Below are 12,972 nucleotides of genomic sequence, written 5' to 3' on the forward strand. Positions count from 1 at the left end.
ATGAGTGCCCACCCCCAGCTTGCCCCCAGAGGCCACCAGGCACTCGCTGTTCTGTGCTCGGCTCAGAGAGTGCTGTCTGCAGCTATCAGCTATGTAAAAGAAACCTTTATTATCCGTGCTCTCAACACTGGGTGGCCGCAGCCAGTCAGCAGCACGATGAGACTCCAACTGTGTGCCAGGCAATGTCTCTCTCTCTCTCTCTCTCTGGCCTCTTTGAATTCTCTGTGATACAGAGACTCTCTGTGTCGCCGTCGCACAAAGCCACAGTTCTGACCACAGCCATGCTGCTGGCACTAGCACAGCAGGCTGGGTCCTCAGTCCAGCCTTGTAGAGTGCCCAACTGGCTCCTAGAGACAAGACAAGTCCCCTCCTTAGGTCTCAGGGTGTGGCCCTGACAGGAGAGGCAATCCAGCCAAGCACAGAATCCTTATCTGAGCCCAGCCACCGGGGCGCAGGTCCCGAAGCCCTGCAGCCACTTCCCCTTCCCTAAGTTCAGCGTCTCAGCGGGTTTAGATCCCTTCTTTCAAAATACCACAAGTAATTAGAGCAGATGGGCCTGCTACGTGCCAGCTCCGCTCTCCCCCTCACTCCCTTCTCTCTCTCTCTCTCTCTCTCTCTCTCTCTCTCTCTCTCTCTCTCTCTCTCTCTCTCTCTTTTAAATCAAGGCCGTTTTTAGTTAAATGAGAACAAAAAATGCATCCAAAACCCATAAATGAATAGGGTATATATGCAGGATTAAAAAAAGAAGAAGAAGAAGAAGAGGCAGGACTTTGCAAAAGCTGACTCTTCCCTCTTCCTACATTTACTTCCACCCGAGAGCCGCCCTGGGTCATGGACGTACGCCCAGCTATAGTTCTGGAGACCAGCAACTGTGTCAAAAGTCCCACAGAGTCACCATATGCCCATGAGGAAGGTAGGATTTCCCCAGATTTTTGCCCCATCTTTACTCTCCAGATGCTGGCAGAGAGCCTACCCAGGTCAAAGGCACAGAGAGGCAGGCATCTGGCCTTCGGTCTCGGGGAACTAGTGAGAGTGGGCAGCGTGGTGAGCCAGGAGGCGGCACGGGCAGGCCACGTGTCCAGAGTCCAACATGGAATAGGAACCTAGGGAGTAAGGGGGCCCAGTTCAGGGCAGTCTCTCAGGGCATCAGGATGCTCAGACCAACACTCTAGATTCCTTGCTCTAGTACCCAGGACCTTGAACCCATTCTGGTCAGAGGATACGTGATTCTATACCATGCTCTTCCCCCGGTGAAAGGCATTCGAGTAGCACCTTGTTGTAGCTGTCCTGAGAGCACCATGCTTCCCTCCCTGATCCAGCTCCCCTTGATCCTTGTGGGAACTTCCTTCATAGCAAGTCAGCTTGCTTCCTGAACCTTAGTACCTTGATCTCTAAAGTGAGAGAGTACACCTGAGACCTAAGGAGGGGACTTGTCTTGTCTCTAGGAGCCAGTTGGGCACTCTACAAGGCTGGACTGAGGACCCAGCCTGCTGTGCTAGTGCCAGCAGCATGGCTGTGGTCAGAACTGTGGCTTTGTGCGACGGCGACACAGAGAGTCTCTGTATCACAGAGGTCAAGAGGAGGCCACAGAAAGATTCGCACACAGGCAAACAGCCCAGGGAGGGGTCATATTGGACCCCTCTCTGCTTGGAATCCTCCCACCTGTGCACTCATTCATTCAAGAAACATCTATCAACATAAACCAGGTGCCGAGTCAGGCTTTGAAGTTAGAAAGAGAGAGATTACGTGCAAAAGAAGCCCCTGGTCTCAAGTGTTCCAGTGAGCAGAAGTGGTACTGAAGAAGCCCTTTGTTAGGGTGACATAAGACACTCCTGTCCCACTCTGAATGAGCTGGTGGAGTGAGGGACTAGGGCTGACCCAGGCCCTTGTGGAGACAAGATGGCAGAGAAGATCCACGGTGCCTGCCAACAGTGTCCACAAGGAAAAACACAAAGTGGGACCACATACATACACACACACACATCCCGCTCACTCACACCAAGTACCCCCATTTCCAGTGACACCAGTGATCAAGCCTGAAAAGCCAGCAGCAGGCTTTTGTTGGGCAAGGGAAAGAATCTCCAGGGTCCAGGGAGCACAGATCCCATCAGCGGGACACAGGAAGCACTTGCCAGGAAGAAAAGTGTGAAGCCGTCTAATCACACCCAAGTCCAGGGCTTCTGCTCATCTCGTGGCTCTGTAAGAAGGCAGAGCAAGAAGACAGAAGGTGATCTGTCAAGTGTCAAGTGACTAAGGACCCATGATCCACTCAGAGCACACTAAGCCTCTCTAGAAACCAGTAAGAAAGAGAAAGAACAGAGCTGGCCAGGGGGACAGCCCAGTGGTAAAGGGAGCTTGCCTAGTGTGTCTAAGACACTGGGTTTCATCCCCACGCCACTAAAACCAACCAAAAGACAGACTCTCCTTGCCCCCAGATAACAGACGAGGCAAAAGATTTGAGTACTTCAGAGAGGAGGAATGTAGGCAGCCAGAAGCCATGGAGAGGCTCCAAGGCTCACGGCAGCATCAGCACCCACCCTAGAGCAAGGAAAACCTACTGCCTTATGTTACAAAGTGTTGGCAGGGGTACAGGTAAGCAACTGCTGGCAGGGGACATCACTTGGCAAAACGACTTTGCAGAAGAGACTGGAGGGCTGGAGAAATGACTCAGTGGACAAAGTCCTAGCGGATAAGAGAGGAGCAAGAGCTCAGATCCCCGGCACACATGTAAAAGCAGGGAGCACGTGGTGGCTACCTGGAATCGCTGCTGGCACACAGAGACCCTGGGTGCATACCCCCCTGTGACAAGCAGATCACTACCTGTTAAAGCCACATGGGCTCTCAGACTGCCGTCCTGTATATGACAGAGTTCCAGCTCTGAAGCTGGGGAAAACATCTGAACTCCACGCGTCAGCCAATGTGACTGGAGAGAGAGAAGAAATAACCTTACCGCTCACTGTGTGCTGGCTAGTTTAATCACCAGCTTGACAAAATCCTCTGGGAAGGGAGACTCACTGACAGACTGACTGGAAAGGAGACAGGCTACAGGTATGTCTGTCCGTGGAGCTTGTCTTGAATCACCTGAATTCAATAATCATCCATCACTCTCTCCCTCCATGAACCACCCTGAGGGTAGCTGACCGGTGCCAAGAAATTGACTGTGTTCACCTCAAACCTTAGGACACGGTTGTGGGGAAGGGTTCATCCCACACACCTCACCCAGGTCTGGGTGGAGTCTGTAGCTAGGCTACGAGGTTCTGAAGCTATGAATACATTTTTAAAGGCTGGTTTATACCGTTTCCATGTGTGTGGTTTCTAGCATCCTTAGGACACCAGCCACTAACGGTCTCTTCCTTGGAAGAGTAACATACGTACTGAGACCTCACATTTACTGGCCAGACAATGAACCTCGCGGAGGCTGTTCAGCTTGGCCAATGCTTCCATAGCCCAGTGACAGGACTAGGACTCCTGGATGACAGGGCTGGATCACCAGGCCAGGAATGTATTGGCAAGATGCACAGAGGCCTCATCAGCAGAGGCCTGGTGATGGCTGCCCCCAGGCCCTCCAGAGGCCATGGAATAGGAGGGGGAGGTCACCTGTGACCCACAGGCACACATCCCCAGCAGCGACGCACTTTCTGGGTGAGCATCTTTCTGATGCAGAGTGAGGCAGGATCCACAAAGCTTTCCTGGAAACGAGCCACAGGGAGGCAGCAGGTCCCAAGCATCCACCTCAGTGTTGCTGTGGTCCTCAGGTACTCCGTCCCTGGAGGGATACTGAGGGATGTTACTCTGGAAAACCTGGTTTCCAGGACCTTGGGGAGAAAGGTAGGGCAGGGATGCCAGTCAAGAATCCAGGGGTGGAGGCTCTGGCTGCCCAGCCTGTGGATTCTGTTTCTTACTGTGACCCATACAGGGTCTGAAGTAGTGCCACAGTGCCTACAAGCCTGACACCCCGTCCAGCCTCCTGGCCTTTGCCTGCAACAACCACTCCATTCCCCACATCCTTAGCTCCGTGATCTCTTCAGTTCCCAGATCTCTCCATGGAGGCTTTTCGCTGACCCTAACTCCCAGGGCTTCTTCCTGAATCAGGAGACAGCTGCTGACTGTGGTTTGCCATCAGGGCGGGAACCCAAGACAGCAATGACTGCAATGGTGAGTTCCTGCCAAGTCCATGGGGATTGGTGGGAGCCATGTTCTCAACAATTCTCACGGATGGCTTGATCCATCTACTTATGATCCAGGAGAGTGATTCTCAGGTCTCCATATCCCCTAGGACACGCACATGGTACTTAGGAAAGTATTGCATGACCCTGACTCCAGAGAGGGCAGAGCTCACCAGGAGTTGGCCAGAAGTCTGGGGCACCTCTGTTTTGAAAACCCTGGCTGAACCATGTGCCCACCTGGACCTCTTCTTGCCTGTCTATAGAATGGGGTTGTTGTCAGCCTAACCCTCATCTGGCTTGGGCTAACCCCCTTCTGAGCATGCCCCCTTTGATCATGAGTTACAAGAACCACAAGCCACTGAGGGTGTTTATCTCGTGCCAGGCAGAGCCACACGGACCTCAAGCACTGCTATACTGCAGTGACATCATCTCCCCATGGCACAGTGGGACCAGAGGCTGCCACAGTTACCCAAAGTCACGGGGCTGGAGTGGTTGGTGGTGCCTTGATCTGTGCAGCCCGTGTTTCAGGCACACCGCTAGAGACACAGCTTCTCCAACACACAGAGGGGAAGGGACAGCTCCCAGGACTAATTCTGTGGCCCCACAGAAACAGAGCCAGTCACCTCCTGCCACCTGTCTCCAGCCCCAGGTAACTTCAGAGAAACAAGCAGAATGCTGCACACAGAGCAGCCTTGGGGCTGTTTGTGTCACCAGGCCAAAGAAAGCATGGTGTGTAAGCACAGCCAGGCTGGGGATGTGTGTGCCACCCTCCCTTTATCCTAGTTCTAAAGCCTGATCCAGTGGGGAGGGAACATCGTGGATTCCATCATGCCCTCTCAGGAGCACAACACAGCTTCCTGATTATCCCCTCCCCCAACACACACCCTGCTCATTTACTCTGCTCACCAGCCTGGGCTTCCACTGACACAGGTCTGCGGTCAAGAAGAAGGCAAGGCCTGGGGGAAGCCAGAACTAAAGAGGCCAGTCATGTCCACAGTGAAGGTCACACTGGGGCCACTGGTGGCCAGAGCTCCAAGCAGCAGGACAGTGACTGAAGTGGCAGCTGGGCTCACCCAAGCCTCATCCTCTTGGCTAGTTCAGTGATGGCTTATGAGCCGTTCCCTGGAGAGAGGAGTGCACACCTAGGGAGCCCTAACGCTGAGTTACTCAGCTCTCCTGAGCCTGGCTGCTGGGTGGTGTGTCTCCTCCATTCCCCTCGCCCTCCTTACTAGACCATGAAGGAAGGGCATCCCTGTAACACACTAACAAAGCAGGTCTCCATCCTCTGTGCACTTATGGCAACGGCCATAGGCTCGGGGGAGCCCTCTGACACCTTATAGCCACCACTGGAGGAGGGCACACTGCCACTCCATTCTGTAAGAAAGTGAGCTAAGGCATAGGAAGGTCATCCAGTGATACCCAGGGCAACACAGCCCACAAAATGTGAGGCTAAAATTAAGCTTAGGGTTTCCTAGTTTTGGGGGGGGGGGTTGTTTGTTTGTTTTGGTCTCTAAGCCATGCCTCTAACCTTTATAACCTTCTTTTTAAGGAGCTGTGTGTGTGTGTGTGTGTATATAGGTATGTGAGTGATGTGTATATGGTGTGTGTGTGTGGTGTGTGTATGGTGTATATGGTGTGTGTGTGTGTGTGTGTGTGTGTGTGTGTGTGTGTGTGTGTGTGTGTGTGTGTGTGTTGGGGCAGGTTGTAAACTACAGGGAAGAGATCTAGTCTTGATTCTTGACCTCACACTCCTCACACTCAGAACCTGTCTCATCCTAATGGCCCCACCCTATTTTGCCCCGCCCAGATTGTTCAGGCCTCAGGACCCATCAGAAGCTCAAGGTGACCCATGTGAGCTTCTCACATGAGCTGGCTTCAGATCAGCCTTTGCACCCTGTCAGGCAGCCTCAGCTTCCTTCTCACATCCTTGCCCTTGGTTTCGAGTCCCTCACCTCATTGAGTGTCCAAAAACCTTCAGAGGCAGCAGGAGGGTACATGGAACCCTTGAGCATCACCACCCCAGGCAGAGACAGCAGGCTCCTCCTGGGACAGGAGGATGGGTCAGGCTGGCCCCTCTCCCTTCCCTGGGGCTTCATAAGATCCACACTGGCCCTATCCCCACCTCAGCCTCAAATCACCAGGGGACATCAAACACCACGGCCCAGGGCTCCCCAGATGTGTTGTGTTTTCTTAGCTCACCCAGAGCCCTCCACAGTGCCACCCCCTCCCTGCCCACGCCCATCTCCTCCCATGAGGCTGAGGTCATCCATCTTCTCTGGGGAGCTTCCTCTCGCCCTGCCAGCACTTCACACCCTGTGACCACGCAAGGGCCAGTAGATCTGCCCGCAGACTATTGACATGATGCCACAGGCGGCGGCAGAATCACCACCATCTTGTTCATTACCTGATCCTTATCACTACCACCAGCCTCACCGGTGACTGCCATCATCACCAACACCAGCAGCAGCAGCAGCAGCAGCGTCACTGCCATCCTCATCATCATCACCAACATAACCACATCATCACTATCATCTACATAAGTACAAACTTCATCGTCATCATCATCATCACCATCATAAGCATCACCACCAACATCATCACCATCACCACAGATCTCCACCATCACCATCACTGTCTGCGGCAGCACCGTGATAGTCAGTTACCATTGCCACGGACACAGTGACCATCACAAAGCAAGTCTGGACCCGTGGTCACTTTGAGCACCGCCCAGCTGGGTGAGTTCAGAGCGACGGCCCAGTCAGCCACTGTCTCCAAGAGAATAAGGATTCCCTGTGCATTTGTTTTTTAAACAGCTGCTGTCCCTGTACAGGAAAGTGTCCCATGGGACCGTCTAATGGTCCCAGATGCCTTTCCTCAATTATGTGGATCAACTGTCTTTTCCAACAACCACATGCCTTTCTGTGGAGGACAGAAGACAGGCAGAAAGGGAAGATTCCCTCGTGCTGGAGGCGCGTGTTTGAAAGAAAGCCCTGCAGCCCTCCCCTGCCGAGCTGTGCCATCTTGGAAGGTCCATACTCTCTCCCAGCTCCGTTTCTTTATCGTGAGTTGGAGACAATACCACCTGCCTGCATGTAAGACAACATATATATATATTGTTATATATATATATATATATATATATATATATATATATATATATATACACATATCACGTAGAGGATATAGGTGATATCACCCTTCCTTGGTTCCAGATGGGGAAACTGAGGCCCAGGGGGGTGACAGTAGCCTGCCTGAGGTCAAACAGAGGGTGAGAGTGACAAGACCAAGACCCAGATCCTCCTGTTCTCATTGCACCAGCCCTGAGCTTCAACTTTGGGTCCCGATGCCCCTGTAGGAGACTGGAGTCGCCACCACCCGCTGCCTCGCCCTAACAGCTGGTGAAGGTGGGGGCCGATCACACTCACCATGGGGAGCCGTAGATCCGGAAGCCACGCACCGTGACCTCTGAGTCCTGCAGGTAGATGCAGTTGGTCAGCAGAGACTGCACGTTCTCATAGTTCTCCGGCTTCAGCTTGGACACAGATGGGAAGTAGTAAAAGTCCTGCTTGATGAGATCAGCCATGAACTCCTGGTCGAAGGTCAGCTCGTGGTTGCCCGCAATCACGATCTTGTACTCATAGGGCAGGCTGCCTGCGGGGTGGGCATGCACAGAGATGCTGGCGGCCCTTGTGGAAGCCACAGGGCCACCAAAGGGAGATAGCTGGGGACAATCCCTGGAGTCCCTCGGCAGGGGTACCCCACTGCCCCCATCCTGGCCTCTAGATCGGAGGAGGCAGTGTCCCAATCATTTTCCAGGCTCAGCCTGCCTGGCCTTTACTGGCCATCAGTCCTTGAGCACAGAGCAGCATCCTTCCAGGACCTAAGCTGCCTTAGTTTTCTCTGCTTCCCTCCCTTCTGTCTACTTCTGACTAGAAGAAAACCTCCCAGCTCAGCTGGGAGAAAAGCCTCAGCTGCCACCAGTCTCTCAGCTTTCTCCATCTTAGGCTATCACCCCTCAGCCTACACGTGCAAGCTCTTGGTAGAATCTGGTTCAAACCTTCAGAGATGCTGCCCTCAGGGAAAACCCCACTGCCCAGCAGCATCCACATGGAATTTGCAGTCAAAACAAGGTTCTGGAATGCCCAACCTTTTGTACACCGTGGTCTGATGTCATCTGCAAGGTTCAGACCCAAGAACCACACAGCAGGTTACAAAACCAAAAAACCAGGAGGCTAACAGCCTCAGAGTGACCAGCAGTGCCCACCTATGGGGCATCCTCCCCATTGGCCCAGAAAGTGCCATTCACCCTGCCCTCATTCAGTGCCCAGACCCCACACTGCCCAGCCCTCTGCCTCAGTTGCTGCATGAAGGAAGCTGTAATGGCTCTGGAAGCCCTGGTTTGAGAATTAAAATAAAATGTTGGGCTGTGGAGACAGCTTAAAGTGTCTGCTTTGCTCTAGCCCCAGAACCCATGCTGTGGCTGTTGTTGTTGTTGCTGCTGCTGCTGCTATTGTTGTTGTTGTTTTAAAATCCAGGTCTAGTAGCACACACTTGTAACCCCGGTCCTGGGGAAGTAGAGAGAGGTGGGTACCCTGGGCTCACTGACCTGCTGGCATAGTCTACCTGATGAGCTCCAGGTTAGTGATAGAACTTGTCTAAAAAAAAAAATCAAAACAGAAGATGCCTAAGGAATGACTGACACAGAGATTGACCTCTGGCCTACACACACACACACACACACACACACATACACACACACACAATCAATGTGTGAGTGTTCCTAGGAGAACCAAGTTTGGTCTTCTGCCTCTCTTCTTGGTAACCCATGCTCAAGGATCTGGAATCAGAATCAACAACCGGGCTGAGATGCAGCCGCCATGTGTATTCTGGGGAGAAGCCTGTTCCGGCCCTCAGGTGAGAGCCAGGATGGGCAGCTCAGGCTCAGGGCCTTGTGATCTGTGACACAATGTGACACCCTGCGCTCACTCACTGCTGCATGACCCAGGCAAGATGGAAAGGTGAAATATAGTGGGTCATGGGACTGGGAAGGAACCCCTCACTCACCTCAGTCTAGATGAAGCTTCTCACTGCCTGAGGATCAAGGTGGTCCTCGGTCTTTCACGGAGACAGATTTCAGATCAGCACCAGGCGGCGCTCAAAGCCGGAGCGCAGGCCTGGAATATGACCTGTTTTCTTTCCATGTGTGACCTGTGCTTTCCTGGGAACCTCACTAACAAGGCGATTAACTTTGTTCACAGTGAAAACAACTCTCGGCTCCCTGTGTGACCCTCATGACCCCACTGCTTTACCCTTATCAGCCTTAATCCTATCCAGGGGACTTCAGAAAGGCTCCCTCTGAAGAGAGAGAGAGAGAGAGAGAGAGAGAGAGAGAGAGAGAGAGAGAGAGAGAGAGAGAGAGAGAGAGAGAGAGAGATTAGAAGCCTTTAGAGATATAAATTCAGAAGCCACCGAATCATATGCATGGCTACTATAAAGACAGTTAAGGTCAATTCACTCTCTCTCCCTCACCCACCCTCTCCCCCATTCTGCTTTTCTCTCTCCCTCCCTCACCCTACCTGGCACATAGCCACACATGGGGTACAGTAGTGTATACTAGCTTTTTTTTTTTAACAAGTCCCTCCCTTCCCCCCTCTCTAATACCCATACTTAAAACTAACTCTGTCAAAATGTCTTCTAGGAGCTGGAGAGATGACGCATCAGTCAAGGGCTTCTGCCCTTCCAAGAGCCTGTGTGCAGTTCTCAGCACTCACATCTGGAGGCTCACAGCTGCCTGTAACTTCAGCCCCAGTGGGCCTGACGCCCTCTGGTGGCCTCTGTAGTTGCTGCACTCACATGCCCATACACACAAAATGTTAACATTGCCTTCTGTTCCTGGCTGACTTGTCCTGAAGTTCTTTGCTACAACTTCTTCTGCATGGAGATTTTAAAACAAAACAAAACAAAACAAAACAAAACAAAAACCAAAGAAACAAAAACAAAAACAAAAAAAAGGGAAATACCCAGCTAGGACTCTCCAGCTCCTCCTGACAAACCCACATCCTAACAGCAATGAAACGGAACAGTCTAGACGCCAATGATACACTTTTCCAAGCAGGCCCACCTGAGACCTATACCACCTGCTTCACCACATGCCTGGCCATCAAGGCAAAGGGCTGTGGGTGTCCAGTGACTCTCAACCTGGCTAGGGCACTGTGGCAGCTAAGGAACCCTGATCTGCACACTGATTCAGTGTCTCTAAGTCTGATCATCAGCTCTGGAAAACCATGGTGATAGGACAAGTCCGAGCCCAAGACTCAGTTCCAACCTCCTGTGTGGCCACACTCCCCCCCCCCCCCGACCCCTGCCACATGCTAACAGCTTCCTCACACATGAGAACTCCACCCGTGTGAGAAATCTCTGTGCTGCAGACCACATTGGATGGAAATGCACAAAAACTTTCAACATTCCAAAGGAAGAAGAAGTGAGCTTCTCTGAGCCAGAGTTTGCAAACTAGAGGCTACAAGCCCCACCCCTGCCCCAGACATAGTCAGCTTGCTACAGCTTTGGTTTTTTTTCATTGAATTTGTTGCCAGCAATAAAAATTTGAGAGATTCCCAATAAAACTTCATTCTTCTTGGTTTCTAAAAATAAGCAATTGTATTCGTTATTATCATCTTGTCATTATTAACATTCGGTGAATCTGGCTCAGTCATGAAGTGCCGATTTTCTGTCTCCTTGAACAGGAGGAATCCTACCATCTCACGGAGTATAGTTCACTCATTTTGACATGTGGTCCACTGTCAGCCACTTGGGGTTTGTGGCCTTACCGTAACCACACCCTGGCCTAGGAGGGTCAGTGGGAGGTAAGTGATGACCAATGAGGCTGTGGGAGATGGAGTCCCCAAGCCCCACCCTGCGGTTTACTGCAACTAGTCCCGGTGGAAATCCCAGAATCCAGGGAGTGGGCGTGTTAGCTCCACCCATCTCCATTCCCTCACAAGTCTAGTGAACAAAGCCACCTGCACCACTGTAGCTGAGCACTGCACTAGAGCTGAGGACTGAGTGGGGACTGAGTGGGCAGAGCAGCAGGGAGGAGCTTAACTGACCACCTGCTCCTGGAGCAGCACCCTAGTGTCACCGCGATCTTGATTCCCCACAGAGCCATCCAAAGTAGATATCATTAAGTTCACTCCATATCTGAGGGCCTTGAGCCGAAGATAGGAGACTGGAGGAGCCCCACCGTTCAGGTGCAGGGGTGACATTGCAGATGTCAACTAACTCGGTGCCTCTGGGCCATTGACCCAGAGTCCTTCAAGGCCATAAGACCCTAGAGTCAGCCTGGGAACCTCATTAGTCCTTCCCTGAGCACAGAACAAGGACTGGTCCAGGAGGTGACAAGAGAGCCCAGCAGGATGGGGGGGTGGCCACCACTGGCTGCTTACGTCCCTGATTCATCCTGGCTTCCGTTCACAGTGCGAGCGAAGCTAGGGGGTGGGGCCGCACTAATGGATTTCTGTCATGTCTCTAACTGGGGGTGCTACTTAAGTAAATCAGCAAATTACGCCAACTGCACAATTCCACGCTTCTGCAGTAGTGACTCTGTGGGGGCTGGGTGTGCAGGAAGCTGTCAGCTCCCCTCAGGAGCTCTACCAGTGGCAGACAAGGAGAGCTGAGACCTATAGTCTCCAGGGATTATGACAGAGCACAAGGGACCACCTCCCACGCCCAAGGCCAGGCAGCAGGAGGGAGCTGTACCTTCCCAGGGTGACAGGTTCAAATATCTGTTCCCTTCAACAAGGTGGGTGTCACAGGCAACACCCCATCCCTGAGACGACAAAGGTCAAGCCCTGTGTCCATCTGTCTGGGAGGTCCGTTGGACTTGACAGCTCACCAGCTGCCTGTGATCTCCACAGACACTAAGCATTTCTCTCTCCTTTTGACATCTGAGGGAGATGATTTGGGTTGCCAAAGCATAAGACATGCTAAGCAAAGGAGTGGCTAAAAAAAAAAACCATGGGTGACAAAATCTCCTGGCACTCCTGTGACAGCATGGAGGTACATTCTGAACCACCCTGCCTTGTCCCTCAGCGTGTGTGTGTGTGTGTGTGTGTGTGTGTGTGTGTGTGTGCGTGTGTGTGTGAATTGAGAGTTAAGTAGGAGGAAGGGTGAATGAGTGGATGGACAGATGGACGGATGGACAGACAGGCAGGCAGGCAGGCAGATGGGTAGGTATGTGGATGGATGGATGGATGGATGGATGGATGGATGGATGGATGGATGGATGGACAGATGAATGGGTGGGTATGTGGTTGACTGGCTGGGTGGGTGGGTGATGATGAGTAGTGAATGGGGGTGGGTAGGTAGGGGGAAGAGGGAAGAGGGGATCAGTGGATTGGTGTGTGGGTGAAAGAGTAACTGAGTAGGTGAACAGATGAATGATTAAATGGCAGGGTGTGTGTGGAAGCAGATGTAAGGGTGGATGGTTGGTAGGGTGTATAAATGGATTTTTACAAGCCTGCATGCTATTGTGGGTAGGAAGTTGGACAGACCAATGGGGAGCTGAATGGAGAGGCAGATGGAGGAATACACCTCTCGATCAATCCACCTGGTAGCGCTGACTTGTCTCCTTCACATGAAGAGAGTCTCCATCTTTCTGGTTCCTTCCTTCCCTTTAGGATCCCTGTTCTTGCCAGGAGATGGCTTTCAGACTTACTCCTTCATCTATGTAATTGCCCATCTGTGAGTCTCCTCCAGTCTTCCTTGCTCTCTAGCTGACGGGGAGCATGGAGGCCAGACTAAGGCTCTT

At 52.3% G+C, this 12,972-nt stretch overlaps 1 protein-coding gene across 2 annotated transcripts in view; it reads right to left on the minus strand.

The window, feature by feature from the left end:
* Positions 1-12,972, minus strand: part of Mpped1 (metallophosphoesterase domain containing 1) — a 78,850-nt gene that overhangs the window by 14,994 nt on the left and 50,884 nt on the right. For both annotated transcript variants that reach the window (XM_021183538.3, XM_029470156.2), the window contains exon 4: positions 7,592-7,817. In XM_021183538.3, coding sequence (XP_021039197.1) covers positions 7,592-7,817 — 226 coding nt within the window. The remainder of the gene's footprint in view (positions 1-7,591; positions 7,818-12,972) is intronic.

The sequence above is a fragment of the Mus caroli genome, unplaced genomic scaffold (genome assembly GCF_978045245.1).
Source record: "Mus caroli unplaced genomic scaffold, Mus_caroli_1 scaffold_16, whole genome shotgun sequence".
Lineage (NCBI taxonomy): Eukaryota > Metazoa > Chordata > Mammalia > Rodentia > Muridae > Mus > Mus caroli.